The sequence below is a fragment of the Mchenga conophoros genome, linkage group LG17, assembly GCF_057382185.1.
Source record: "Mchenga conophoros isolate Kocher_MC1m ecotype Shallow Benthic linkage group LG17, M_conophoros_male_GT1.1, whole genome shotgun sequence".
In the NCBI taxonomy this organism is placed as follows: Eukaryota; Metazoa; Chordata; class Actinopteri; order Cichliformes; family Cichlidae; genus Mchenga; species Mchenga conophoros.
The window spans coordinates 36,758,992-36,786,851 of record NC_140542.1 but is presented as its reverse complement, the minus strand read 5'-3'; the positions used below and the strand labels follow the sequence as shown (position 1 = coordinate 36,786,851).

At 40.8% G+C, this 27,860-nt stretch overlaps 1 protein-coding gene across 1 annotated transcript in view; it reads left to right on the top strand.

The window, feature by feature from the left end:
- The window catches only part of LOC146555858 (copine-8), a 104,557-nt gene that overhangs the window by 55,064 nt on the left and 21,633 nt on the right, over nucleotides 1-27,860 (top strand). The window contains exons 7-13 of the mRNA XM_085251261.1: nucleotides 4,641-4,704; nucleotides 5,643-5,746; nucleotides 7,218-7,322; nucleotides 11,822-11,863; nucleotides 14,717-14,792; nucleotides 18,502-18,555; nucleotides 18,671-18,732. Of these exons, the coding sequence (XP_085107387.1) occupies nucleotides 4,641-4,704; nucleotides 5,643-5,746; nucleotides 7,218-7,322; nucleotides 11,822-11,863; nucleotides 14,717-14,792; nucleotides 18,502-18,555; nucleotides 18,671-18,732 (507 nt within the window). The remainder of the gene's footprint in view (nucleotides 1-4,640; nucleotides 4,705-5,642; nucleotides 5,747-7,217; nucleotides 7,323-11,821; nucleotides 11,864-14,716; nucleotides 14,793-18,501; nucleotides 18,556-18,670; nucleotides 18,733-27,860) is intronic.

Genomic DNA, 27,860 nt, shown 5'->3' with positions numbered 1-27,860 from the left:
GTTGCCGTGAGACGACACGGTGGAGAGTAAGAGGATACCAACAAGTAAAATGGGCTGTATGGACAGTGATCGAGAGTTTTACAACTTTGTGTTGTGTTTTCCTTTTTCTGTTACACCATCGTTCCACCTCGCGTGTGCTCAGTTACGCTGAATCCCAAAACCAATAACATGAAACTTGTAGGCGATGAAGTGTTTGTATGTTGTTCCTCGTCTGGAAAAATTATGAAACTTTCACCGCTATGTAAGAATCACTTTGTGTTTGTTCAACCGCTGTTAAGGCATCTTTACATTCAGAAGCTACAGGTGTGGGGAAAAAATTCAACCACCTGTTTAGTGATTAGCCTGCCGATCATATACTTTTAGGGGGGCAATCACTTTTTCACACAGGCCTTTGTAGGTTTGCATTTTCCCCCCTTGATAATAAATGCCCTGATGATGTAGAAACTGCATTTGTGGTTTGCTTGTCTAATATTTGTTTGATGATCTGAAACATTTAAGTGTTACAAACACGCGGGAAAAAAAGGAAATCAGGAAGCGGGCAAACACTTTTTCACACCACTAGTGGTCACCAGTGATCACTTACGTACATTAAATCAAATAATCATGTAAATAACTGCTCAGGCCGAGTGTTTTATTACTTTTGGCAGCCCTGTAGTTGAGCAAAACGTATTTACAACAACGTATGCATAAACCTAACGTACACGTAATGTCGCGACTGGTTTTAAAATCTGCGACTACACATAATATATGTACATATATGATTTGCAAGGATTTGAGCGCTATATGTATATATGTTGATAATCAGGGACACTTGCATTTTATATAGTAGTTACATTACTATAATCATTGTAGTAAGATGTACTCGTGTACAGTTATTGTGTAGTGCTAGTTTAACACTTTATAGATACAGGCATGTTTTAAAGTTAAATCTGTAGCTATGCTGTGAGTATTTGTATATCAAATCCTGCTTTTCCTCTTTGCAAAGTACTAATGTGTCATTATGAAATAGCCTAAAATAATGGGACTTGTGTACTGAAGCTGAATCATTATTTAAAGCCAGCAAATGATTTAACAGAGGTGCTGATGAAGGTTGATGATGCTCTATTTTGTAGTTGACTGGAACCCACACAGCTCAACATTTTTAATTAGCTCAGCTCTTCTTTTATGTCCAATTTGCCAACAACCCCCTGCTCTGCTTTTATTGTTTCATGCTGCCACTGTCGAACCGTAGCACAAAGAGCAGGAAGTCTATGTAAATGAAGTAATTACTTTGGATATCTGGAACTTGAGAGCTGTTAAATGTTATTCTGAAACCACTGAAAATTAGATTAAGGGGTGCAAAGTCAAGTGGAAATATGGAAATGCAGTTTTGTTGGCTGTGTTGTTCGTTAGGTGCGAGTAAGCTGTAAGTCATTGAAAACCTTCTCAGGTGTGTGAGTGGGAACACTGTGGGTCTTTCCGTGGCTTCTGATTTGCTGAAATCAGAGTGTCTCAAGTCCTCTTTGGGTATCATTGGTGCTATTTGTTCACGTGTACTTGAGCAGACATCCATAATTGCAGTCAGCCATTCAGATATCAGGCATTTACAAGAGGATGTGAACAATCCAAAGACACTACTTTGTACATGTTCCGCATCATCGCTCATGCGGAAACAAAACAGTAAAGCGTGTGAATCATACTTAAAATTCGCGAGCTGAAGGCTTTACTGGGATTTTAAGCAGGCTGTTGTTTTAAATCAGTATTGCTTTATTGATTTTTTTCCCCTGTTGCTCTAATCCTTCCTGATCACTCCATCTCTATGCTAATGTCATCTGTAAAGATGTGTTTTTCCCCAGCTTTTCCTTATTGGAATTCTTGTGTTTGGACTACATACAAGCCTATTTAGATTGTGTTTAGTGTTTCATCATACGGCTGCTAGGCTACAATTTAGCATTTTTAAACTCCCCCTAAGAATCACTGCCGGTGTCCAAGCAGCCAAAGAGACTGTAGTGGCAAACATTATTAAATTTGTTGCATTTGGATGAATCAGGGCTTTATTTTTATCATTCTGTCTGCCTTATCCTCGTTGTTACAGTCCTCTCAGTCTTGTGTAGACCCACCTCTGTGTGCTGTCTGGATAAAAAGAAGAAAACCTACATATTAATTTTACATTTCTTTTTCTTTTTTACGCTTTATAGTCTCTGAAACAACCATATGGCGTTCCATAGGCTCTGAGGTTGCAGGATCTGATAAACCCATTTGTAAAACGTATTACTCTCGGCCCGTTATGCACGAGACCAGAGTGAAATAGAGAAGGACTATTTGAATTACATTCACACAGAAGTCCTAGACCCCAGTTCTGAGCTGACTTAATGACTGTGAGAGTCTTTCCCAGCGAGGTGAGTGTCTCGTAGCGGAGCTCATCACATTCCTCTTTGTCAGAAATGTAGGTTCTTTCAAAATCTGTGTCAAATTATGTCATCCTGCGCTTTCTCACATGCACACAGAACGTGCTTTTACTACATCAGCGAGGGAGAACAGAAGATTTCTCTGCTGCAATCCTCATGATTAAGAATTTATCCATAATATTATTATTCGTTTTTCCGTGAAGCCCTCAAACCTCAAAGAGTTTTAGCATCTTACAGACCATAATTTTCCTCTCATCTCGCTCATTTCCAGGTGCAGCAAAGCTTTCAAATGCTGATAATCTAACACTACATTTCCAGGGTCGTCAAACAGCTAACACTCAAAGTTATCGACAAGCTGCCTGACATAATAAGCAGTCCAGAGCAAGTAACCGCAAATCCATGAGGATCTGGGTGGGTGTCCACAGGGCTCGAGGAGAGTAAATGATTGACTTGCATTTGCCAGGATCAGAAAGAAAACTCTACATAAATGGGAGTTGTGCTCTGTTTGCTAATGCATCGGTTACGTTGGCTTGATTAGGTGGTAATATGTTGTTTATGTTGCATGTGTCGCCTTTTTTCAGCCCACATTTTGTTGTATATTTAAATAAATGTAGGTGTAGTTCAACTTTTTCAGTGCCAAAATCGAGAACACTGAAAGTTTTTGGTCGTGCTCGTGTGTGTGTGTGTGTGTGCAGTGGGACTGTTTAAAGAGCATATTTGTTTAGGAGGAGGAGGTACAGTAAATGGTGACTTCACCTTGAAAACCTTATGCAGAGAAAGCGCTTACACGTTAAACACCCACACCGACGTGCATCACCTATTCTCACCTTCCAGTCTTTGCTACAGCTTCTGTGCCCTTCCCAGGAGCAGAAGCTGATTCATGTGTGGACTCGCACACAAACAGCACAGAAACACAAACACCTTTTTGCTAACAGTATATCTTGGAAATGAGGTAATAAAACATGCGAGTGATGTTTTTCCTCCCAGCTCTGCTTGTAAATCTAAAATTCCTGATTTTCTGGAATACATCATAGGAATATCAGCGAATTTGAGAGGTGACAATCACGGATATTAAACAGCTTTGTCTGCTTAATCAAATTTATTAACTTGCTTCTATGATTTGCTACTTTGTTGTGCTTTAGGGCCTTTATGTGTCCGAATGATCCCATGTTGTCAGTGGAATTTGCCCCTTGTATAGTGAACCAGTGCAAACTGGTCCTGGGTGATTGCAACTGCAAAGACTACAATGATGACACGTTACCCTGTCATATCATTGTCAGTTGGCATCTGAGTAGAATAGTAAAATATCAAAATATTCAGTAGAATATCTTCCTGAGATCTCCCAGGTGAGGGTCTTCAAGCATGTCTTGCTGGGAGGCTGCAAAGCAGACCCAGGGCACGCTAAGGTTCGACTACTTACATCATGACCCAGATAGGTAGGTAGGTAGGTAGGTAGGTAGGTAGATAGATAGATGGAAATATTGGTAACAATATAAAAATATAAGGCGTGTTTCATGGAAACTTGTAGCAACAATACGTAGTGTGTAATCAACTGCGATGAGAGAAAAACATCTCAACACTGGCTGGGTTCATTTTCAGAAAAGAAGCTTTCCGTCTGTCTCCTGTGGTTGACAGTGAGCAAGCAAACAAACCTGACACATTTTCACACACAGAAATACGACTGACTGTGTGTCTGTGCAGGACGGGAGTGGTTTCAGACACATGGAAGTCCCCTTCCTGCTGTGAGAAGGTCACAGTCCCGCCTGAACCCTTATGCGGGATGTCTAGAAACCAGTGCCACTGTTATCAAACAAGCTAAATGTGTTCACTGACTGCTCTTCGACTGTATAGACTGCTCTGATGGTAATGGACTGGTTCTTATATAGCGCTTTTCTACTCTTCTGAGCACTCAAAGCCCATTCACCCATTCGCACAAGCACATTGTTCTAAGTGCTGTAACATTCACACACATTCATACTCCGATGGATGCATCGGAGAGCAATTTGGGGTTAATAGACTAGGGGAAGCCAGGAATTGAACCACCAACCTTCCGATCAGTAGATGACCTGCTCTACCGCCTGAGCTGATGGCAGCTCGAGTAAGGAAACGTGAGCCGTCTTCCTGTGTTTTTCAACTTGTCATTTAACCCTGAAGTGTAGGCGGAAGAATACATGTGGACAAAATACTGTGGTGATGACAAATACGCTGTTGGTGACTGTAATCTCATGTTTTGCTGTATTGTATCATAAACAGAGGCATTCCAGGGAAGAAATGCGGGACCATTATTGTGAAAGCTGAGGAGCTGAACAACTGCAGGGTGAGAAAGTGACTTCTACCTCTGTTTGCTAAATGCTGCATGTGTCCGTTTTCTCTGCATGTTTCACTTTGTACAAGTGCTTAAGGCACTATGGAAAATTAAAGTTACCAATCCAACTTTTTCCTTTTTCCACATAATACTAATGCTTGACTTTTGCCATCTGCCGAGATTGAATAATTTATACTGGCACAGTCTGATATCCCCGTGTCGGTGTTGTTCCTGAGTCATCATAATTAATGTTGGTCCAGGTTCGACCAGGTGACCAGTCACCTTGCTGTGATCTCATGGTTTAGCACCATGGACACACAAAAACCAAACCCCTGTAACATTAACCCCTCCCCTCCTTTTTTATTCCACATCAGCAGGTTTTTTCCATGCTGCAAAACTATGACATCACAACAATGTGAAAGGAAGCATTCCTTCAAAGGTGTGACCCTGTGCGCTTTGTTTCCTTCATAGTATGCTAGCTCTGCTGCTAGCAGAATAAGCTAAATGGATTATGACGGTTATTCGATTCAGCCTTATGAGTCACGATTGGATGGATTTCAGGTCCAAAATTTGTAATGATGCTTCCCCAGTTACAGCAGCTATTTGAATGTCGGTCTTAATTTTGCATGAAAAATGGCGTACCTCTTTTTAGTGTTGGCAAGAAGCTGAACTGGCTCGAGCTCCCTTTGAATATATGTTTCATGCAGTTCCCGAGCCCACAAAATAGAGAACCGAGGTTAGCAGATTCAATAAAACACAACTGTAGACGATAAGTAATACAGTTTTTGGATCAGTCTATCATCATGTAAGATCTTTTTATTTTTCTTTACAGTTACTTTGTGCTATCATAGTCATATTGAGAGGAAACCCATATTATAAACGATGCTGCAATCAGAATATTCAGCCTTCCACCCTGACTTAATATATTCCTTTCACTCTCTCCTCATTAGGAATCAGTGATGATGCAGTTCTGTGGAAACAAGTTGGACAAAAAGGATTTCTTTGGCAAATCCGACCCCTTCCTGGTCTTCTACAGGAGCAACGAGGACGGCACGTGAGTTCCCGTCTCTTCATTGCTTCGCGCCCCCTTTGCTCCCTCTCCCCTTCCGGGTCTGGTTTAATCCTTCCCTGCATCCAAAGGAAATTGCTTTCATTGATTTGTCTCAGATCAAAAGCCATCCTGCCTGTTTAAGCATTTATGTGAGTGACATGTGGAGACGCTAACATGAGCAACGTGCGCACAGATGTATGTGAGTGTATCTGGAAGCAATAGGATAAGGATTTTGTGTGTGTGTGTGTGTGTGTGTGTGTGCGCGCACATCCGTTTTGTTTGTGTTTTCAATCCAGAGCGCCCCATGAACACTCCTCTCCATCCTGCAGTGTGTTACAAGTCAGATAAAGCCTTCTGCTCTGAGGGTGGGAGATACCAAGTCCACTTTCTAGCTGAGGGACTAATGAAATTAGCTTTTTTTCCCTCTATGTCTGTGTGTTTGAGTATCAGGAAAGTACTGCAGCGTGCACACTCTTCCACTCAAAGTGGCAGGAAGTTAGCTGGATGTCTCTTTAATTGAATACTCTTGTTTTTATTCCTGCTTATGTTTATTTCCTAAATCCATCTTTTCCTTTCTCCTGCTGCTGTTTCTGTGCTCTGCCTTGCCCTGGTGGAGCTAGAGATGCTCGAAAGCACAATAATAATGAATAAAATGATGTTATATTGTATTGTTTTTTGTTTTATTTTGGGGTTTCGGAGCAACAAACTTGGAAACTCCAACAGTCATCCCTGTGCTACATTTCACTAACATGTACGAAATACATGTGACGTCCAGTTAGTGCAAAATCTTGGAGATAGAGATGCCCCGTCTGACAAGGTAAATTGGGACAGTCAGTTACAATGGGGCTGATCTATACATCTCAGTTCTGTGCTCGCCACACTTTTGCAGCAGCGCCCCAGCTGCTAGAGGAAGAGCTACCGTAGCGTGGAGGAAGCCAAGAACAGTGTGGAGGGACTCGGTGGCTGCAACGCCAGCAGCTTTTCTTAGTGTTTCTGCAAACTAACTGCAAACCTCCTCCTTCTCCGTTTTTCTGCCTCTCGGTTGCTCTCAACATAACAGGTCATCCACTCGATTAATGTTATCCTCACTTCACCTGCGTCTTGTCAGCTCCACTTCACATGTGAGATGTGTGCAGGTGAGCTCAAAGTGAGCCCGAGAGCAAAAAAAGGAAAAAGTAGCATGACCGTAAATGACAGCACTATCTGGTAACCTGTAATGACTCTCCCGCTGAGCTGAAATGACACCAGTGTAAATAAATTAGCAGAATAATGGAAATCAGTCTTCTTTTTATCCATTTTCTTTATCTTGGTACTTCCGTCATATATGTAGTAAGGAATAGAACTTATTGGTCTAGCAGTGATAGCAGCAGTAAACCAAAGCCAGGAAATACTACTCGGACAAACACCATTAAGCTGTTTTGGCTTTACAGTGTTGCACTTTCCTCACTGCCTCTCCTCCTTGTTGTCTCTGCAGGTTTACCATCTGCCATAAGACAGAGGTGGTGAAGAATACACTGAACCCTGTTTGGCAGGCTTTTAAAATCCCTGTTCGAGCTCTTTGCAACGGTGATTATGACAGGTATGTCTCTTTTTTTAGACAGCAGCTATTATGGCAGGTTAAGTACAATGCAGCGACCAAGACGGCCATCTGAATCATCCAGGGGAGTTCTTTTCAGTACGAAAGGCACTCAAAAATGCCATTTTCAGTAATACATGCACCTCTGATGATTTCAGTGTCTGATGGCCTCTTCAGGCTGCGTAGCGCTAAAACATTACATGGGTGTCTGTGCCTTACTTTCTCTCTCATCTGCTTATTTTAGAACAATATTATCTATAGGGGGTTAATTAGCGTCAATTATTGTGTCACTTTTTTATTAGGGTTCATTTTAAATCACAGAAGCTGCCCATCATAGAGCGTTTTCATTATGATTAATTTGTGAGGTCTCTTACTGTAAGCCATGTTTTGGAAATAATCCTGAAATTGATGTAAATAAATGTGACAGTGAAAATATATTTACTGTATTTTGCAAGGAAATTAGCATTTGTTAAATTGAGTACAGTGCGAATGAATAATGCATGATACTGTTTGCAGCTGCCAAGCTTAAATATTACATTTGTCAGTTTCAGCAGGAGGGAAAAGTTGATGAGTGTAGATGCATGATTTAGTTTTCCTCTGGAAAAGTGTTTGGCTGTCATGTTTTATAGTAAGATTACTTCATCAAAGTCGGTGCATGTTTATACATTTGAAAGCAGCGTAGCGGTTTGACTTCTAAATGAAGCCTGTGACTGATGTGTCATCCAAACAATGCTTTTAGAAATATGCTTCATAGTCGCTTTGGAAGAAAGAACATATTATTTTCTGGTGGTCGGGTTTATATTTAGTTTAGTGGGGTCAATGCACAAGAAACAGACTGCTAGAAATGGTTTTGTCATACCAGGATTAAGTGAAGCAAAGATCCAGAGAGCAGCATTTCTTCATTGTCTGCCCCCAGCATTTAGTTTGTACAATTCAGTCCCCACACACACTCACACACACTATATGTTACAAAATATCTGATCTTATTGTTTTTTCCATTGATTTAGAAACTGATGTTTGTTTTCTCTTTAGATTTCTTTGCAAAAAAACTGGCGATGAAACAGTTTAACTAGTTAAGCACCTCAGTACCGGGGGCAAAAGGGACGAGATCGCAATTAATCAGTTATAACACAAGGTCAGAAATATAAGTCTCGACGTGTGTAGCATCCACAGAAACATCTGAATCTCATATAAACCATTTCTACAACCACCAGAAAAAGCAAAGACACCAAACAGTTACGTGATTTGTTGGAGTTAAATGTGCATCAAAGCATATTTTCAAAGGTGTTATATGCTAGAAAATACTTTTAAAAATTAGGCGATGGAAATTAAAATTGTTCTATGTTTGAGTCACAGTACCTTTGACATAGTAACATCTGCAGTAATATTTACACCTCTGATAAAATTCCACAGGTATTAGCTTTATTTTGATACCAACATTGTATACACGGAGTTCGTACTTGCAGAGAAATACTCCATTTAATTTGGGCATTTCATTTTCGAGCAGAAAGCTCAGAAAACCCTGGGGGCCTAACCGGTTAAAGATGAGCTTATTTGAACAAATGGCAAGAATACTTATTCGACCGGAGGCAAAAATGTATGAGTCCACTCCTTAAGATATCTACATATTTTGGTTAGCTGTTTGTTAAAATTTCAGGCAAGCAATGACATTGCTCATGTTGATGTAATCTGTTTGAATCAAAGCAACTCTGCAGGGAAGGGACAGCTTTAAGCATCTAATGTAATGTCTTGTTCCTGTCACACAGGCCTAGAGAACTGCTTGCAAGTATCTGGCAACCAGTGGTCACTAGAGGAAAATGTGTATTTCCTGATCAGTCGGTGAATAATTGCTGGCAGCCGCTAAATCCACAGGATGCAGGCTTAGAGAAATGTCAGTGATCTGCTGATAAACACTGATTTTAGGGAAAAGTGTGCATTGCTGGAGGTTGCTGTCAGCGGCTAGTGTGAAATTGGTCACAAAGTGGTTTACAGTGATGCACCGAAAACTTTCAGGGGATTACTTTGATTGCATTTGGAGTCACCAGGTGAATCATCAGTGCAATGAAAGCTTTAAAACTGTAGTAGTAAAGCAAAGCTTTTGCTTTGAAGGTAAAATGTCTCATTTTCTGCTTTGCTTCAGATTTTGTAACTATCACTTTGCTGACGGTGTCTTCTATATAAAGCTTGGGTGACTGTGGCAATTTGTAAGCAACTAAAGCAACAACTGGGATCATCACAGCAATCACCCTGTTGGTGACAGCCAGCAACTACTCACCCACCAGTTGGAGATACATTTTTCTCTAGAGGACTAGTGGGTCTCAAGGCCTCTGAATCTTTAAACAAGCTGTTTTAAGTCCTCTTCTTAAAAGGCTACCCAGCATTTCATTCAGCTTTCTTTTAAGAAATTGTGAACTTTGCCAAAGATGAGCATGTTAGGGAAATCTTTCTCACCAAACTCATGCACAGCCAAGAGGAGAAAAACTGAAACTGAGCATTTGCAGCACCCTGAACTACTAATATCCATCCATCCATCCGCTTCCGCTTATCCTTTTCAGGGTCACAGGGGGCGCTGGAGCCTGTCCCAACTGTCATAGGGCGAGAGGCGGGGTACACCCTGGATGGGCCGCCAGTCTGTCGCAGGGAGAGACAGACAACCATTCGCACTCACATTCACTCCCAAATGCACAACTATGGGCAATTTAGATTGATCAACTAACCTACCCCCATTAACTGCATGTCTTTGGACTGTGGGAGGAAGCCAGAGTACCCGGGGAGAACCCACGCAAACACGGGGAGAACATGCAAACTCCACACAGAAAGACCCCGACCGTGTCACCGTGCTGCCCACTAATATCTACACCATATTAGTAGTAAATATATGCCCGAATATAAGGAGGAACATTATAGGTCCCCTTTAGAAGTTTTACAATTTAGGCATAAAGACAAAGCTGACACATTTTTGCATAATATCCTCGAATATCTTAAAGAAACATCGCTATGTGTAATTATTTGTTGTGCAACATCTGTTTTACTTTACATCTCAGCAGAAGTCCAAGTGAGAAAGCAGATTAAAGCAGATAAAAGTGTGTGCCTCTCTTATGACAGCCATGTGAGTCCCGTCTCCTGCGTCGACAGCAGCTGTGTGGGAAAAGGGCACACAACAGGGTTTAACATAGCTAAACTAACAGACAGCAGCATCGATCTGAAGTTTGGTCCAGTAAGCTTACTGGATGAGATGAGACACAGCGTGCCTTATCAATAGAAAAGTCAGGAAGCTCAGTGGACTCGCACACAGAAACACAGACACGCAGGAGTCGAGTGTGTGTTTCTACAGTCTGGGAAAATAGATAACGGGGAGCTCAGACTGGCAAACAATAGGGAACTGTGTCTGTCTGTGCATAGATGCTGTGGTCGGCCTGCAATCACTTGCTCACTCTCACTCAAGCACACACACACACACAAACATGTACATTGAGGCTGTGAAACTGCTGTCAGTTTCTCATCACATCATCAAAGCTCACCGTGACAGGATGTTTCCTGCTGAGCTGTGGCACAACACCGACTTAATAAGACACCCGCCTATATAAACACATGAAAATACATTTATGCCAGACAGATCAGCATGTACTTGTACCTCTCCAGGAGACAACGTTACGCCAGCCAGGAAACACACTCATCATCAGAGTGCTCATCATTATCAGACAGCCCATTCCCACTCCTTATCTTTACAGCTTTCTTTCCTTTAATGTCCATCTGTCTCACTAAGCAGCTCTAAGGCCCATTAATGATGGTTTGCATTTCCACTCTTTCTCATACTGGGAGATAAAAAGGATGGAAAAAGTGCAGCTTTGGCTTTGATTTCCAATTAGATACTGCAAGTTTAGAAAGTGGTACAGCATGCGTGCTCCCAAACTGCTTTTCACTGTGAAAACAACAGCCTTAATCGACTGGGATTATATGAGTACTCATTCTCTCCAGCAGAGTGTTTTTTGCTTCCTCTGTTTTAATTTGCTGTTTGTTCTATGCCCCACCACACACAAACACACACACCCTCCATGTGTCACTCCCTTTTATCAGGCAGAAATAACCCTCATATTGCAGATATTAGTTGATGGCATGATAGCGCAGCATTATCTGCCTCCTGCAGACTGTTCTGTTTTTATTTATTTTTCTACCAGCTTCCTCATAAGCTACAATAGGATGCAGAAAATAGATGTATTTGGAGATGAGGTGTACAGTGACAGGCAAACAGTGTGTTGGAATAAAGATAAGCTGCAGAATGGATCTGCTTCCACTAAAAGCTCCATGACATCGAAGAAAGAAATTGGCATTCTTCTGGTCTCGGTGTACTTCATCATTTTGCAACATTGTGTCTTACTTTTTAAATATGTTGCATGGTGCAAATAAGCATTTTAATGCCTCCAGGAGTATAAAATTTAGCTGCACACCAGCAGAAAAAGTTGTTTTGTTAACCTGATTCTAATCTGCTCCTCCCCTAACAGAACAATCAAGATCGAGGTGTACGACTGGGACAGAGACGGCAGGTAAATACTTATAGTAACAAGTCATCTGTCGTGTAAGCTTTTACATTACAGGCTCCAGAAGCTCACTTCACTCAGCTCACGTAAGGTGTAAATACTCTACAGCTAAAATAATAAATGCTGGCATTCCTGTGCTGCTGCTATTGCTTTTAAAATCAGATTTACAGACATGTATTTTTGCTGTTTATATTACATGAACATTTTCAAATGGTACAAACTTCAAGGCCTGTTGGACTGAATTTTTTTCAGGGATATGTAGTTGTGTAATGCTACAATTGTCATGTGTGGAGTGTGAGTGAGGTGGACCCAAGAGCAGACACGGGCGAGGAGATGGGACCGAACTTTAAACAAAAACCGAGCCTTTTATAGCTGATGTCAGAAGGCAAAACAAAAGCAAAGACGAGTGCAGGGAAGACAACTAAACTGGAAAACACACTATGAAAACCTATGATACTAATTACTGTACAAGACTATGAAACAGTGATTAAGCTATGACACTGAAGACTAAGTCTATGACTGTGACTATGAGAACCGTGAAAACTGTGACGACGACGAGACATAACTGGGAAGGTTACACCGACAACGTGACACTGAACACAGGAAGAAAGAGGACTTAAATACACAAATGAGGAGATCAGGGAGGTAGAGACACATGAGGAAACAGCTGACAAGAATGAACATAAACTAAGCACATAGAACATGGAAACAAGACTTTCAAAATAAACAGGAAACATGACAAGACGCAGACATGCCACGAACTTGACAACAAGAACCACAGAGACATGAAACATGACAGGTAGACACACAAAACAGGGAGACTTAAAACAGGGGAGAAGACACAAAACGATCCACAAACAAACGACTAGAACAGCAACGTAGGCATCGTAGAAATTAGATAAACTAAACTGAAACTAGAACACAAATTAATAACAAAATACGCTAAAACTCAAACACTGGGTCACACGACCCTGTACCATGGCAACAATCATACTAGAGACAACAGTGGTTGGAGACCACGAGATGACCACATTTATTGTTACATTTTGCAGTGAACGTCAATCCTTTTTCCTTTGAAATCGTTGCTTTGAAAATAGCAACAGGTCTGCAGCCACTCGCAGCCAGTTGCTATTTTCAAAGTGATAAAATGCGATAAAATGGCAATAAGCTGGAGTCATTCTGCTATCTTTTGCTTTCTGTTAATTATTGTTCTTAATTATTTGCAAACATTTGCCAGTCGGTCTGAGAGTGACTGCAGACAGTCTAAGTTGGATGTTCCTAATGTTAAGATGAGTTATGAACACATTTCCACCTCCATAAAGTTGTTATGAGAGGGGAAAATGATGGTGGCCCTGAGAGGCCAAACGGACTGCAACTTAAAACACTGGCAATAAGAAAAATGCTGCAAAAGCCCACAAAACACAACGGAAATAGGAAACAACAGATTTCCAAAAGCACAAGGGAAGTGTTTCTGGGGAGACAATAACCCGACGGACCAGTTGCAGGAACCAAAATATGCTAAGAATTGCATCGGGAGACACTTAAAAGAATTGGAGGATCTATCGATTTTATGAGGAAAGAAAAGATGAAAGGTAAGCGTGTTAGCTTAACTATCAGCCTAAAAATCTGTTATCAGTAATAAATGAATCATGATAAAACACGACTACCATATTTTGGTTCCTGCAACTGGTCCGTCGGGTTATTGTCTCCCCAGAAACACTTCCCTGTGCTTTTTCCTATTTCCGTTGTGTTTTGTTTGCTGCAACTTTGCTGCAACTTTTCTTAAGTTGCAGTCCGTTTGGCCTCTCAGGGCCACTGTAGCAAATAGCTATAGCTTTTGATTCCTTCTCAAGCTGCAAGCTTGTTTATTTCTTCTGTTAAGCTGAGCATTTTAATATGGTCGTCTAAGGTGATTAACTGGGCTCAGATTATCTTAATTGGTGTAAAGGTGGGGTACAAATCAATATCTAATAAGGTGTTCTGCACAAGCAGTTGATCAGGAACAAGACAGAAAAGATCAAAGTAATAACTGTTAAAGCTCTGCATTTTTACATTTTTCAGGATAGTTTTCCAGAACTGCTGAGTGTGACTGTAAGGCTTTCAGGGCTTATTGTACAGATATTAATCTGATATGCGCTGATAACCTCAGTGCTAGCAATCACTGATAAACAGACAGCAGTGCCTCTCCTTATTACTTCGTGTCTTGATTGCGTTAACATTCAACATGTCAGCTTCCTGCACCCAGTTAATCCCTAAGTCACACATAATTAACAGAAGTCTATGTTTTCAGTAGGTAAGAAAGCTGAGTACACGATCGTCAGCGATTGACTGCTTAATGACGAGTCTGGATTCTGGCTGCTGGCATTCAGACAGAAAGAAAACGCAGCAACATTTGTCAAGCTGTAGTTTAACAGGGAGTTATTTCTCTATTCTTTGTACTTTGGAATCTATTCAGTGTCACTCCTAATCTGAGCCATAGTGTGTTGGTGTATCTTTTTCAGTGGGGAAGAAATGCTGGCAGTGATTTTTGTCCATGAAGTGTTTTAATCCTGCTTTAATCCTCCGTAACAACAAACCTCCTAATTGTTGCTCTGAGGTGTATATGATGTTGTTTTTTTTCTGGGATTCTTATCATTTCATGTTGATTTAAAAACTTCAAACATAAAATGGAATCTTGTTAAATCACAAGACGACAACTTCTTTTGCCTTTTTTTTTTTTTTTTTTTTTTTTTAGGTTTTTTGGCTTTTTAATGATCTCTGGATTAGAAACTAGAAAAATTACATTAAAATTAATTGACAAGATTGAAGTTTTTTCAAGCTCTCTTTCTTGTCTCCTTTCTTCTTCATTTCTGTTTGTAGTCATGACTTTATTGGAGAATTTAGCACCAGCTACAGAGAACTATCCAGAGGACAGAGCCAGTTCAACGTCTATGAGGTGAGTTTTTCCTGCATGTATAGGAATGTTAGTGTATTTAAATTCAAAGCTGAAGCTCCTATGGAGACCAGTGTACAGGTTTTACAGTGTGTTTTGGGGGTTTTTTTTGTCTGGAACCTTTCTGCTGAAGTTTAACCTGTGTGTGATGTCATGATACCAAAAATGTAATTAGTTCCAATCCAAGGACATTTACAGCATTCTCAATGCTCAATTTTGTACTGCAAAAAATACACTGAACTTTAAATAATGTAAACAGTAAAAAAGAGAAACAACTGTACAGAACAGAAAGTGTTAACGTTCTACCAAGTTTCCTACTAATGGTTCTACAAGATATAACATTAGTTACACTATGTTAGCTTAAGCATTTATATAATCTTAGCCATTGCTAAAATTGTAGTCTAGTGAACATGAATGATTTCACAGTAATAATGCCAGCTGTCTCAAACACAGGATATTGAATGTTAAAACAAGCTGAATCTTCCTTTGAGCAGATCTAGTTACCAGACTTTTAAGTGACAATTTTGTAAGGTTAGACTAAAGCAGTCGTAGGTGTACACACTCCCCATCAGTTCCAGAGGAACTGCAGCCTCAGTCAATACACTGAAAGAGTACAATTATGTTTTCTGAATTTGGCTTTCACTGAAGTCAAAATGTATCGTAAGTGTTAGGGAAAAATGAAGAAGGGACTGACTCTAAGCCAGTTTTAATAAAGCCAGTAATTTGAAGCTACAGATTTTCACAGATACAGTTGATGTTGTTGCTGATAGCATGAACTTTGCAGTAGATGGTATATATCGCACGCCATTTTGAAGCCTTAAGTTCAGCATTATATCTATCACTATATTTGTGCTGTTGCAAAAAATGATGACATTGAGATGAGAGGGTGAAGTGCTAATTTATGAGCTAATGCTAGCTATCATGGTTAGCAAGGTGCACAGATACTGTTTAATTAGTGCAAACATTCAAATAAAAAAGCAAAATTTCACTCACCAAAGATGAAAATGCAAGTTTTGTTGGTTGGTTCAATTATAATAGAGCAAATGCCTTTAAAAGTAAGTAAGTAAGTAAGTAAAAACAAGGCGCTTTGACTTGAGGCGTTAAGAACTAATAGCAGATCAAAACAATAAGCATCGAATTTCTGTTTGTCTAACTGTAAGGGCAATCTTCATTTTACTGCATACACAATATGAAGGATTAGGAACTGCAAATGTTACTGACATTTATGATATATAGTCAGTTACAAAGCTAGTGTAAAATTCAAGAAAGAGCAGAAAGAGAGTAGACCAGGAGCTGAATCTTCTAGTGAGTTTTACAGTTTACATTAACTTACGTGCTTTATAAACCCACTGTTAAAAGCCTTTTCTTTTTAAACACATATCAAAGTTCATCCTGTAGTCATAAAGCTAATAGCCTACACCTAAACAAGGTAACCTCTGACCATAATTTACTGTTGGATGCTGCCAAACACAAAAGTTTCTATTACAACTGCAGCCTTTCATCCTGAGTAATACTGAGAGGCAATTCAACAGCAAATATCGAAAAATATCTTTGCAATAAAATAGGAGGATTGAGATTGTTTGGTACACATAAAAAGTACTGAACCATATGGCCACATATATTATGTGGAGAAATAATTGGGGAAATTACTTGCTTGAAAAATTTGAAAAGTGTAAATAATAATAATAAAATAATAATTTCTCCTGGCAGAGTGAACCAAAACTAAGCCGAAACTCCTTTCCATTCTGCCTGGCTGTCTGTGACACACACACAGACACACAATCTCTGACAGTTATGATGGATCGCTGGCTTGTCTTCTCCCAGGAAGAGTCAACATTTCTTGATTAACAGGGCACCACACAGAGAAGAACGCACACAGGGGAGTCTCATTTTAAACAGCTGCTGTTTGCCTAATAGTCCTCAGATGTGCGCGCACACACACACACACACACAAGTCATTTTGGGATTTCTGGCCTTTTTCGTGGTACTGCTTAATCCTCGACTTGCAGCAAGCGAGACAAAGACTTTGCAGTGTTAAATGCATTTTGTTTGTGTGTCTCTGTGTGTATTTGTGTCACAATCACATTTCAATTCACCTCCAGAGCCAAATGCGTCCTTGCGGGTGCCAGTCCAAAGTGAACCAAGGAGAAATGCATAAATCCACACATTTGTATGTTGTTTCCCCGAGGCCTTCTGTCTTCCTGTTTAACCTTGGCACAGCTAAATTAGACCATAAAGCTCAGATTTAATATCCACTGTTTGGCATTCAAAAGGAGGTTGTGTCTGGTCCCCTCATCACACAAGTCTCTGAATGGTCCTAGCATGGTAGCTGCTGGTTTAGGGAAGGAAGTATCTGAGGACCGATGAAGGGGATATGAAGTATACTGCAAAGCCACCTCAGCTATCACATATTATCCCCACAAACTGAAGCATTTAGGGCCAAGCATGCTTTAATTTTACAGAATCTAATTGGTATTACACTGAAGGATGTTGTTATGTTTGCATATAAAGTGAAGACATCTCCCTTGACCTTTGTGTAAGTCACATGCAGTAGACTATTGAGTATTTTTATGAGCAGTCATATTTGAGGAAGCTTTGTAGGAATGCACCAAAAGAGAATTATCAGCTCCTTTATTTCCCAAAACTCTGTTGAGATAGTTTAACAGTATTTTTGGCTGTGACACTAAATTATTTTTGGAGAAGAAGCTCTAAATGTCCATTGCATGTTACTTTCACAGGAGGAGATGGTGCACAGATGAAGTTAAAAATAATATTTAAAAAATAGCTGCTGAGTATAATGGAGCTCTTACCAGATTTAGCAACTGAAGAGCCGGATAATTCCACCAGGAGTTGCCTACTTTTATCAGAGGGCTGGAAACATTATTTTTAAGTAATGTTAACATTGCTCTGTATCTGCTACTGTTTGCTTACAAGGTGTAACCATTAAAGCTTGACTGATTTAGTAGTGGGATGATATTAGCTGTTTGCTGATCTATTGATATCTGTGGCGGGGGGGCGCGGTGTGCTGCCTCGCCAGCTTAAAACAGATGAATTGGTTCCTGTTGTTGTTATTGGTGTTTGTGTGTGGCGGCTGAAAAACTGCAGCCGTGTGTAGGATCCAGCAACCAGTAATAAATTATGCTGAAAAGTGTTGAGATGTGGTTCTCATCTATACAGGTTCCCCCAGTCCTACAAGCTGTTTATTCTCGTTTACGTGCCCCACCCTCCCTCTCTCCCCTTTTCAATTCTTTAACTTCTTCACTTCTATGTAGTACATGGGGATCTGCCAGTCCCCTTTGAGGCCTTCCCCGAACCGCAGCTCAATTCACGTTTAAGCCTTTCACCTTTATCTGCTAAAACACTGTTGAATATAAATGGGACGTGGCTTTATTACTCAGATACAGTGAAGATTGACAGGAAAGTGGAAGGAAAGACATGCGGCAAAGGGCCGGCTCCTCTCAGCTATGTGGCATTTAGTCGCCTGCTCATCCAAAACTGACGCCTAAATCGCCAAATATCGTTATCTATCTAAAAAATCCTATATCAGTCTGGCACTAGACAATATGACAACTTTGTGTTGTTGTTTTTTTTAAAAAAAGCAAAAGTACTTAAAACACGTTACCATTTCTAAACTTATAAACGACACTCAAATTAAGGGATGGATTTACAAAGTATATTTGAATTTAATGGAGAAAATGTGCTCTTTCTTTAGGTGGTAAATCCAAAGAAGAAAGGAAAGAAGAAAAAATACCTCAACTCTGGAACAGTAAGGAATGATTTCTGAACTAGATTTGAAATATGGCACTCTTATTGTGTCAGACAGAATAACTTTGTTACATCATCGACAGTGCTTGGGCTGACTGAGGTGTTATCACCTACAGGTAACCCTCCTGTCATTCCTGGTGGACACTGAAGTCACCTTCCTGGACTACATCAAAGGAGGGTAGGTCAATGACTATGCAATCACCGAGCCCACGCTGAGAGTCGGGGGTTGCAGTCTTTTAATGAGGATTGACATGCTGGGTGTGCTCGTCGCTGCTTGGATGACGGCCCCATCACTGCTCAGTGTCTGCAATGTGCCAAAGATAATGATCCCTCAGTGTGAGTGAATCAGATGGAAAAAAAGTGCATTTGCATGTGAGAGGAAGAAAGTGAAAGGTGGAGAGGGAGAGACTGTCCTTGTGTGTAATCTTGTATTGTGTTTTGGCACTTGCCCGAGCCTCGTGCCATCGTGTGTGCTCGTTTGTGTGTCTCTGTGCATGTGCTTGTGTATGTATGTTGCTCAGGAGGGTTGACCGCGTGCACCCAGGCGTGGTGGAAATGCTCGCCCACACACTCTGCTTTCATTAGACTCACAGGCAAGAGGACATTAGACACAGACATTAGATTCACTGTCAACGTGGAGAAAGGTGTGTGTGTGTGTCTGCAAAGTTGCGAGTATTCCTCTTTTCCTGCTGCCTTTGGAATTCAGGAGGGGACACAAATAGATTTTTTCTCTTCTGCACAAAACTAAAATGTAATTTTTCAACTACAGTACAACTAGTAGCAACTCCCCAAAAACCCTGATTACATTAAAATCTTCATTCTCATTAAAACTTCAGAAATCTTTAATCAAAGTTTAACCTCCTAAGACCCAAACTCTTCCACGACATGCATTTTTAATTTCTCTTTGATATTTGGGCATATTGGGGCCCGATGAATGTAAAAACAAAGAATTACCAGATTTTTTTTTTTACCTTATTTTTGTTTTTAGGAAAAATGAGAGCCACATATGAGGATATTCATTTAAAATTTTGAAAGAACAGTAGCAGTATAATGTCCTCATAAGTGGATATCAGGCCCATGTAGAGCAAAATTGAGTATTTTGGTCTAAATAACCCAAAATGTGATGTCCACATATGTAGACGGCAGGTCCTAGGAGGTTAAAGTAGCCCAATTAGACTTTAATGTTCAAAAATGTAAAACTTTTACTGCAGCACCTCTTTTCTGCCTCTTTTGCCCTCCACGAGCCGTCAGCTGCTAACAGAAAGCTTAAGACATTTTGTCCCTACCATTTGTAGAAGGATCATTTTACATATAAATATAGCTGAAATCACAGCAGAGGCATTTGCCTAAACTTAGTGAATGGTGATATCTTTCTCAGACGTCATCGCTGTTATAACATTAGTATTTTAGCTGAGCAGAGTAGCAAAAAGGGTTGAAAAAGGGCTTCAAAGTGACAGCTGGCTTATATTAGTCCTAATGGCTGTGTTTGTGTCACTGCTTCATGGTCATTTCATCTGACAGCAGAAACAGAAAAATATGGAAATGAGAGCACTTTTATTGGGAACTCAAGTGTATTAAAATATAGTACATGTGAGCATAAGGGAGTGGGAGAGAAGCAAACGTAGGGTAATGTAATCTGAATGGGCCAAATACTGAATATAAAGGAAGTTTACTATTGTTTTGGGGGACATTGCTATCACAATAAAAGCCAGGAGCTTGGTCTTCAGCTCCTTGGATGCTTGAAGTACAGGAAAACTGGCTACTTTGTTCTGTTCTCTGTCAACGTGATCCCACACTGCTTCAACAATGTTGCGGTCTGGGCTCTGGGGAGGCCAGTCCATGACTGATAGTGTTCCACTGTGTGTTCTTCTATCCAGGTATGCTTTGATTGCATTGGTAGTGTGTTTGGGATCATTGTGATGCTGAAAAATGAAGTTGTTTCCAATCAGAAGCTTCCAAGATGGTATTGTATGGTGGATCAAAATCTGATGGTACTTTCCTGTTTATAATTCCATCAATCCTCGTAAAATCCCCAAACCTTGACATAGCCTTCACTATGTTTACCAGATGACTGTCTGATGGCTTACTTGTTTTCTTTCCCAAAAAATCCTTCCTGACAGTTACTCTTCCACCGAGATCATTGCCAATGAGGCCTCGGTGAACAGTAGATGGATCAGTTGACTTGGTGGATTTCTTTCCTATTTCTTAAGGGCATAAATTTAAGATATTAACCATCTGTTGTATGTAGTTTTTTTTTTTTTTTAGAACTGTCACGTCTTCCTTGTCCAGTTTCTTAAAACTTTTTGAATTTAAAATGGGTTCTTTGCTACGACTCCAAACTAATTGTAAATTAGTGGACAAAACACTGGTTTGTGCCTTGAGCTACTACTGAGCGATTCATAAGTGTAAAGCGACTTAACAAAGGGGAAAAAATGGTCAGGCACAAAGACTAGATGGACAATTAGCACAAAAAAGCAGCCAATGTCCAAAGAGAAACGTTTTCCCTAAGGGACACATTTAGCTTACTTTAAAGCAGCCACACTCAAGGGTAACAATAGATGACATTTCTACAGTTGCATATTTAAAAGCATCATCACTGTATTTTTCATTCCCTCCTTTATCGATTTGTTTTTGTTTTCTGACAATAAAACTTAGCTGCTTTAGTTCACTCTCACTATTCTCACGCCATCAGTTAAAGTAACACTGAACTCACTGAATCAGAATCAGAATCAGAAAGGGTTTTATTGCCAAATGTTGAGCGGGTTTACAACATTAGGAAATTGCTGCGGTGCTTCAGTGCAAACATACTGTTATAAATTAAGCTTAAATAGACATGAAAATAAAAATGAGAATAAGAATTAAAAGTGCTAAGTAGATAGATAGATATATACATGATATATACATGAGTGCAGGTGGTGATCAGTGCCAAACATGGAATGATGCAGTGAACACAGCGTAGGGTCATGTGTTAGTGGTGGGAACAGTCATACGGTTATTGTTCATGTGTCCAACAGCAGAGGGGAAGAAACTGTTCTTATGGCGAGAGGTTCTGGTGCGAATGGACCGGAGCCTCCTGCCTGAGGGGAGCAGGTCAAACAGACTGTGTCCAGGGTGAGAAGGGTCAGCTGAGATCCAAGCTGCACGCCCCAGTGTCCTGGAGGTGTACAGGTCCTGCAGAGATGGGAGTCTGCAGCCAATCACCTTCTCAGCAGAGCGCACAACACGCTGCAGTCTCTGTTTGTCCCTGATAGTGGCTCCAGCGTACCACACGGTGATGGAGGAGGTGAGGATGGACTCAATGATTGCGGTGTAGAATTGCATCATCGTCCGTGTTGGCAGGTTGAATTTCTTCAGCTGCTTCAGGAAGTACATCCTCTGCTGGGCTTTCTTAATGACGGAGGTGATGGTGGGCTCCCACTTCAGGTCCTGGGTGATGGTGGTACCCAGGAAGCGGAATGAGTCCACAGAGGTGATGGGGGTGTCAGTCAGGATGATGGGGGGGAGTGGGGCTGTGTGCTTCCTGAAGTCCACAATAATCTCCACTGTCTTCTGGGCATTCAGCACCAGGTTGTTGTGGCTGCACCAGGACACCAGACGTTCAACCTCCCTCCTGTAGGCAGACTCATCCCCGTCCGAGATGAGTCCAATAACGGTGGTGTCATCTGCAAACTTGATTAGCTTGACAGACTGGTGGGTGGAGGTGCAGCAGTTAGTATACAGGGAGAAGAGCAGGGGAGAAAGAACACAGCCCTGAGGGGAGCCGGTGCTGATGGTCCGAGAGTCCGAGACATTCTTTCCCAGCCTCACATGCTGCTTCCTGTCCGTCAGGAAGTCAGTGATCCACCGGCAGATGGGATCAGGCACATTCATCTGGGAAGCTGCCTGTCTGGTGCTGCAGTAAATAGCAGACGGACTAGCTGGTGGTGGTGGTGGTGGTTGGGTATTTATCTGCTAAAAAGTCTTCTTTTACTACTAACTTGGGAAAATACTGGAATGTTGCAAGACCTCATTTTTGTTCTCGTCGCGAGACTACTTTAAGACTGGATGCATGTTTAAGTTCATTGTTATGCTGCATGAATACATGTTTGACTGGTATGAATCCTCTCTGATTGTATTGTGATTGGATGACCTTCTAATGAAATAATCCCAACCATAAACATTTGGCCATTCAGATCCTCTGTGGTGCCTGCTTTTCACATTTTTTTTGTCTTCAACCCCTCTAGCAGCTCCCCCCATTTAAACTTCACAATGAAATAGCTGTCAGTGTCAATTTCTTAGTTTCTACAACAAACATATTCACAGTTATTAAACGGTAGCTTTTGCTTTCATTTGAATTACGGCTTCTTTCGTATGCCTTGTTGCCTGAGAGTTCCCCCCGGGCCCATTCGCAGACAGGAAACCAAGCTGTGTGGGGAAAGAAAGAATCAAAATGTTCTTGTAAATAAAATGGACTTTTAGCCATTTTAGTCTTAAGGGATTTTTTTGTGTTGGCATTATTAGAGAGGTTTTTGTCTGTCACAATTTACAGAATGAGAGACGCAGCTTCTGGGAAAAGCCGATAAATTGAAACTCAACTGGCCCGAGTTGATTTTTGATCTGTTTCTTCGGAGCATCAATAGCCCCGATTAGAGGCACATCATTCTTTTACTCTAATAAGCTTCTCTTATAATAATAACACATAAAATGCCATCAAGATAATAAAATTAGCCAGTCACAGTGCATACTAACACACATCTCAGCCAAGTGCAGAATCCTTGTTTTGTTGTGCCAGTCCATTCCCGTTAGCCACCTCTCTATTTTCAGGTCTGGTTTCTTTTAGTCTTCTGCAGTCTGCAAGATATTACATGATGGCAGGTTTAGATTTATTTATTTATGTGCAAACAACAAAAGTCTACTTGTTTTTACTGCACTACAAAACTACATTTAAAAAGCACAAAGAAAGAAAAGGGATTTTTAGAAAATGTAGTGATATTCCCTTAGGAATAACAAGAGTGAGCTGGGGGTGGTTTGTGCTCTCTGAGTGCTTCTTGTTTCAGTCCTCAGTTTGGCATTTCCACATCTGATTTTACCCAATTCTGCTGTTAATTTCTGATTCATGCCAAAGCCAAAAGAGCCTTAAGTAAGTGCTCTTCCTTTTTCTTTTCATGTTTTCTTGTTAAATGTTCTGAAGTTGGATACATTTTAGACTCTGCCTCCTCTCAGTTTTACGTCAATCCCTCTGTGTCTAAATTTATTCAGAATTGGACCGCTCATGTGCCGTCTAATCCCTCGGCATTATTCAGACCTCTCTTTTTCATCCTCCTCTCTTAGCCACTGGGCCATGGTCATTTGATTCTCATGCTTTACATATCAGACTTAATTCTGATGTCATCCTCTCTGTACCTCAAGCCTTAAGGACCCTGAGGTGCTCTTAGCTTCTAGCCAATCTCAGGCTCTAATAACTTCCTATACCAAGTCTCTCGTACCTCTCACTCTCCAATGTCAGATCTTCGCATCTCTCAGATTTCACCATCTAGTCTTCAATGGCCCTGAGCAAATCACAGACTCTCGTTTCCCTGTTTTTGACTTTCAATAATCTTTTAGTCAATCTCAGTCTTTCAAAGCTCTCCACGTCCAATTTTAGGCCTTCACATTTCCCCAGTTGCATGCTCTCATACCTCTCCGTCTAGCCTGTTAAGGCACTGAGCCAATCATAGCACCTTATTTCCTTTTTATTTTCTGGCTTTTGGCAATGTATAGCCAATCACAAGCTCTCATGTATCCCATACGCTCTCTGACAGCCTCTAGCCAATCAGGCTTTCATTTCTCCCTTTCCTTGTGAATGGGCTGCTAGTCTTTATCCCAAACTTCCTTCTTCTCTTTTCTAGATTCACCTTCTTTTTTATTTTTACATGCTCTTGTTTGCATCATTTCCCCAAGTTCAGTGTGTGCTAGGTAGCTTTGTTATCATACGAGCTGAAACTTCTTTGCCATGGAAAAAGGGTCCTGTCATGGATCCTTTCCCTCCATCCGGGACTACCCAGGGGGATTTTGCTAACTCCTGTTTTTGCAGTAAAATTAGTTGGTTTTTTTTTCATTATAATGTTTATTCATTAACTTTTTAATTAGCTGGCTATAATACGCTATACTGACTGAATGCTGCAAAATCTGACCAGTTTAGACATTTGTTTTTGGCAGTTTGTGGAATATTATTTGCACAATTAGTTTTCACACAAATTGTGATGCATTAACAAACAGATTCTAACAGATGCCTCATTATATTTGACAAGTCTTTCTCGATATTGTTTATTTTTTTTCTCTGCATTAAAGAGAATCCTCTTGCCTCTGATCCTCACACTCTTATTTTGAAAGTTCAGTTGCTGCTAACCAGGTGGCTCCACCCCTTACAATAACCTGTTTCCACACCGGCTGGCTTGGATCTGAAAATAGATCTATTGTCCTTGGTTTTATTGAGGTGCTAATGCAGAGACGATCTTGTCCCGCAGCCAGAGGGACTTCAACTCTTCACATCTTGGACTGCAGCTGTGCAGCTGGCACTGTCTTCTGCTCCAGAGATCCACCGCAAGCTTTTGGGGGTCACACTACCCAGAACCTGCTCCATGCAGTAATTCATGTACCAAGCAGAGCAGAAGAAAGAGTGCCAGCTGCAGTGCAAAGCAGTGGATTTCCAGTCTGTCTGTCTGAGAGGCAGCTGAGTTTATTAGTGTGAATGCTTGAAAAGCATTCACAGTATTGTTCTTCTAATTGGTGTATGCATTAAATTTAAAAGTACAGTTTAATTGCTTTAAGAAAGCTTGTGGCTTTTTTGGTTCATACATATGCATTCTCCACCCCAGAAGACATCTAAACTGCATTGGCATCAACAGACACCACTCTGCATTTAACCTTTGGTTATTGTCAACCGATCGCAGCACAAGCCAAAGGTCTCTTAGTGTTAAAATGCACCAGACTACCATGTTTTTTATTGTTTTTTCCTTCCTGCTGTTGCAAGGGCTTGCTCATAGGGAGCATATTATTGTCTGATTTTTACCTTATAATATAAAGTGCTTCAACAACATGACCTTGCTGAAGTGATAGAATTGGTACAATTCCAAACCCTTGATAGAAGCCAGCACGTGGAATTGAACTTTTTAATGCATTTGAAGACTGTTTGTGCCCACAACACTTAGCCAGTGAATTCTTCTGTACAATCTATATGCACAACTGAGTTCTGGTTACAGTCACATGTGGAAATTATTATTCAGAAGTAGTAAGTATAATCCCTGTATTTCTCATATTTGTGTAACAGGAGACAGTTTAGTCATATTTGAATGCTGGGCGGACGAGATCCATATTAGACGCACATACCGCATGTTTACTTGCTCTGTCGCTAAACTGCTAATGGAGAAATCGCATCATCAAGTCTCCCTACAAACAAGACCGTGTTCCCAGCAGCACCGCAAGTCAGAGAGCACTTTGAAACTTGGCAGTGCTTTGGGAGCGTGAGCTGGATGCTCTTACACGCTTGTGTGACTAAATTAAGTGCCAAGTGCTGTCTCACTGTTTGAAACCTAAATGGACTGTAATGGTCCAGTTGCACTTACTCCAGTTGCATAATGGGCAGACCAGGTCTTTGTGGACAGACACACACTCAAGCATGCACACTCAAACCTAAAAATGTAAACACACCCATGTGTGCAAGCGCAGGACACACAGCTATTTAGTTTCTCACACATTTCCTAGAAATCCTTTCTGTGTCTCGGGCTGGATCGACTGGCTACAAAGGAATTTCTTCATCTGGTTTTCCCGTATCTCGCCTCAGTCCTCCCTCCGTCTCTCTTCCCACTGCTCTCATCTTCTGATTGATAGCTCTTTTTTTGCAGCTTCATCCCAATCAGCTAATTGTTCATTTGGACCTAATTAGGAACTTGATCTGCTGGCAACATTAGCATAAATGACTGATTTTCTTTTTGGGGAGGGAAAGCTTCAACTCACTCCAGAGCACTGCTGCTCTCAGTCTTTCCCTCATCCTTTTGATAAAGCATTAGTGCCACCCATGAATTTCAACAAAGAGGCCTCTCTTTGTGACCGCAAAGATAAAATGATGAATTGTTGGCTGTATCTTTCATTTTGAGTTGTGTCTTTGAAAGCAGCCCTGTCACTCATAGTGACAGATATTGTTTCCCCTTGTTTTGGTTTGTGAGTTGCGCATTGAAACCAGAATAGAAGCAGGAGGGGGCTCTGCTTGAGAGGTTATCATTAGGTAGAGGAACAGACATCAAGACAAAGATTGGTATTAAAAACCCTTGAAAGGGATGCCAACATTTGACTTTTGGGCGATGCACCTTGCAGATGAACAAGTCCAATGTGCTTGCCAATAGCTGTGTTTGGCTAATTTAACAGATTTAATGCAAGTATGGGTTGTTTATCTCTGTTCTCGTCTCACTCGCTTTACCTCTTTTCCTCTCCTCTAGCCAGATGGATACTGTCCAACCAGCAACATCTGTTTGCATATCATCAGGAGAAGTCACATCACACAACCTCTGATGCTGTTTTTAGGCCACTCAGTGCACTCATGCATACATGGTTCCCACTGGCATTTGGGTATTACAGGAAAGTAGTCTTTCTGTGGACATTTTTTTAAAATGTTGGAACATTCTCACTTTTAGATAAAAAAAGTTCCAGTAACTGTATGACTTTCCTCAACTTTGTAAGTTTTTCTGGGTTTTAAAAAGAAACGCTAATGAGCGTTGGTGGCTTTTAGCCTCGTAGCTGCCAGAATTTAAGCGTGGTTTGCAGAGCTGCTGGCTGCAGTCTGTGCTGAATCTGCAATGAGTAAGCGTGCATTACTGCGTACATCTCAGTATTGTTTCACTTTTGTTTGCTAGTGTCAGACTTCTAAATCCATCTCAGCCTTTGCAACCACACTCCTGTATTTCCTGCCGTGTTGCTACCATGAGTGGATCAAGGACATAGTTTGACACCCTTGGCAGGACTGTGTTTTCGCCCTTAAAGGTTCTAAATTATTATTGTTTGGAGTTGGTGTGTGTGTTATGTACTGTATAATGTTGTATATATACAGTACAAGAGGCATTCCTCCTTTACCCCGAATGCTGCTGACATACTACATATCTTATAGCCGTAGTTATTACTTGTTGAACTCTAACAGAACATCGTGTCGAAAGAAGAAACCGTTGCGAGAAACACATTGTTGGGGTCCTCGAAAGTTTGCTACATGTTGTCACAGGATGATAAACAAAGGGTTTTAGTGATTTGACCTGTTACATTAAAAATTAAACAAAACTATACATTGAAAAAACAGAAAAT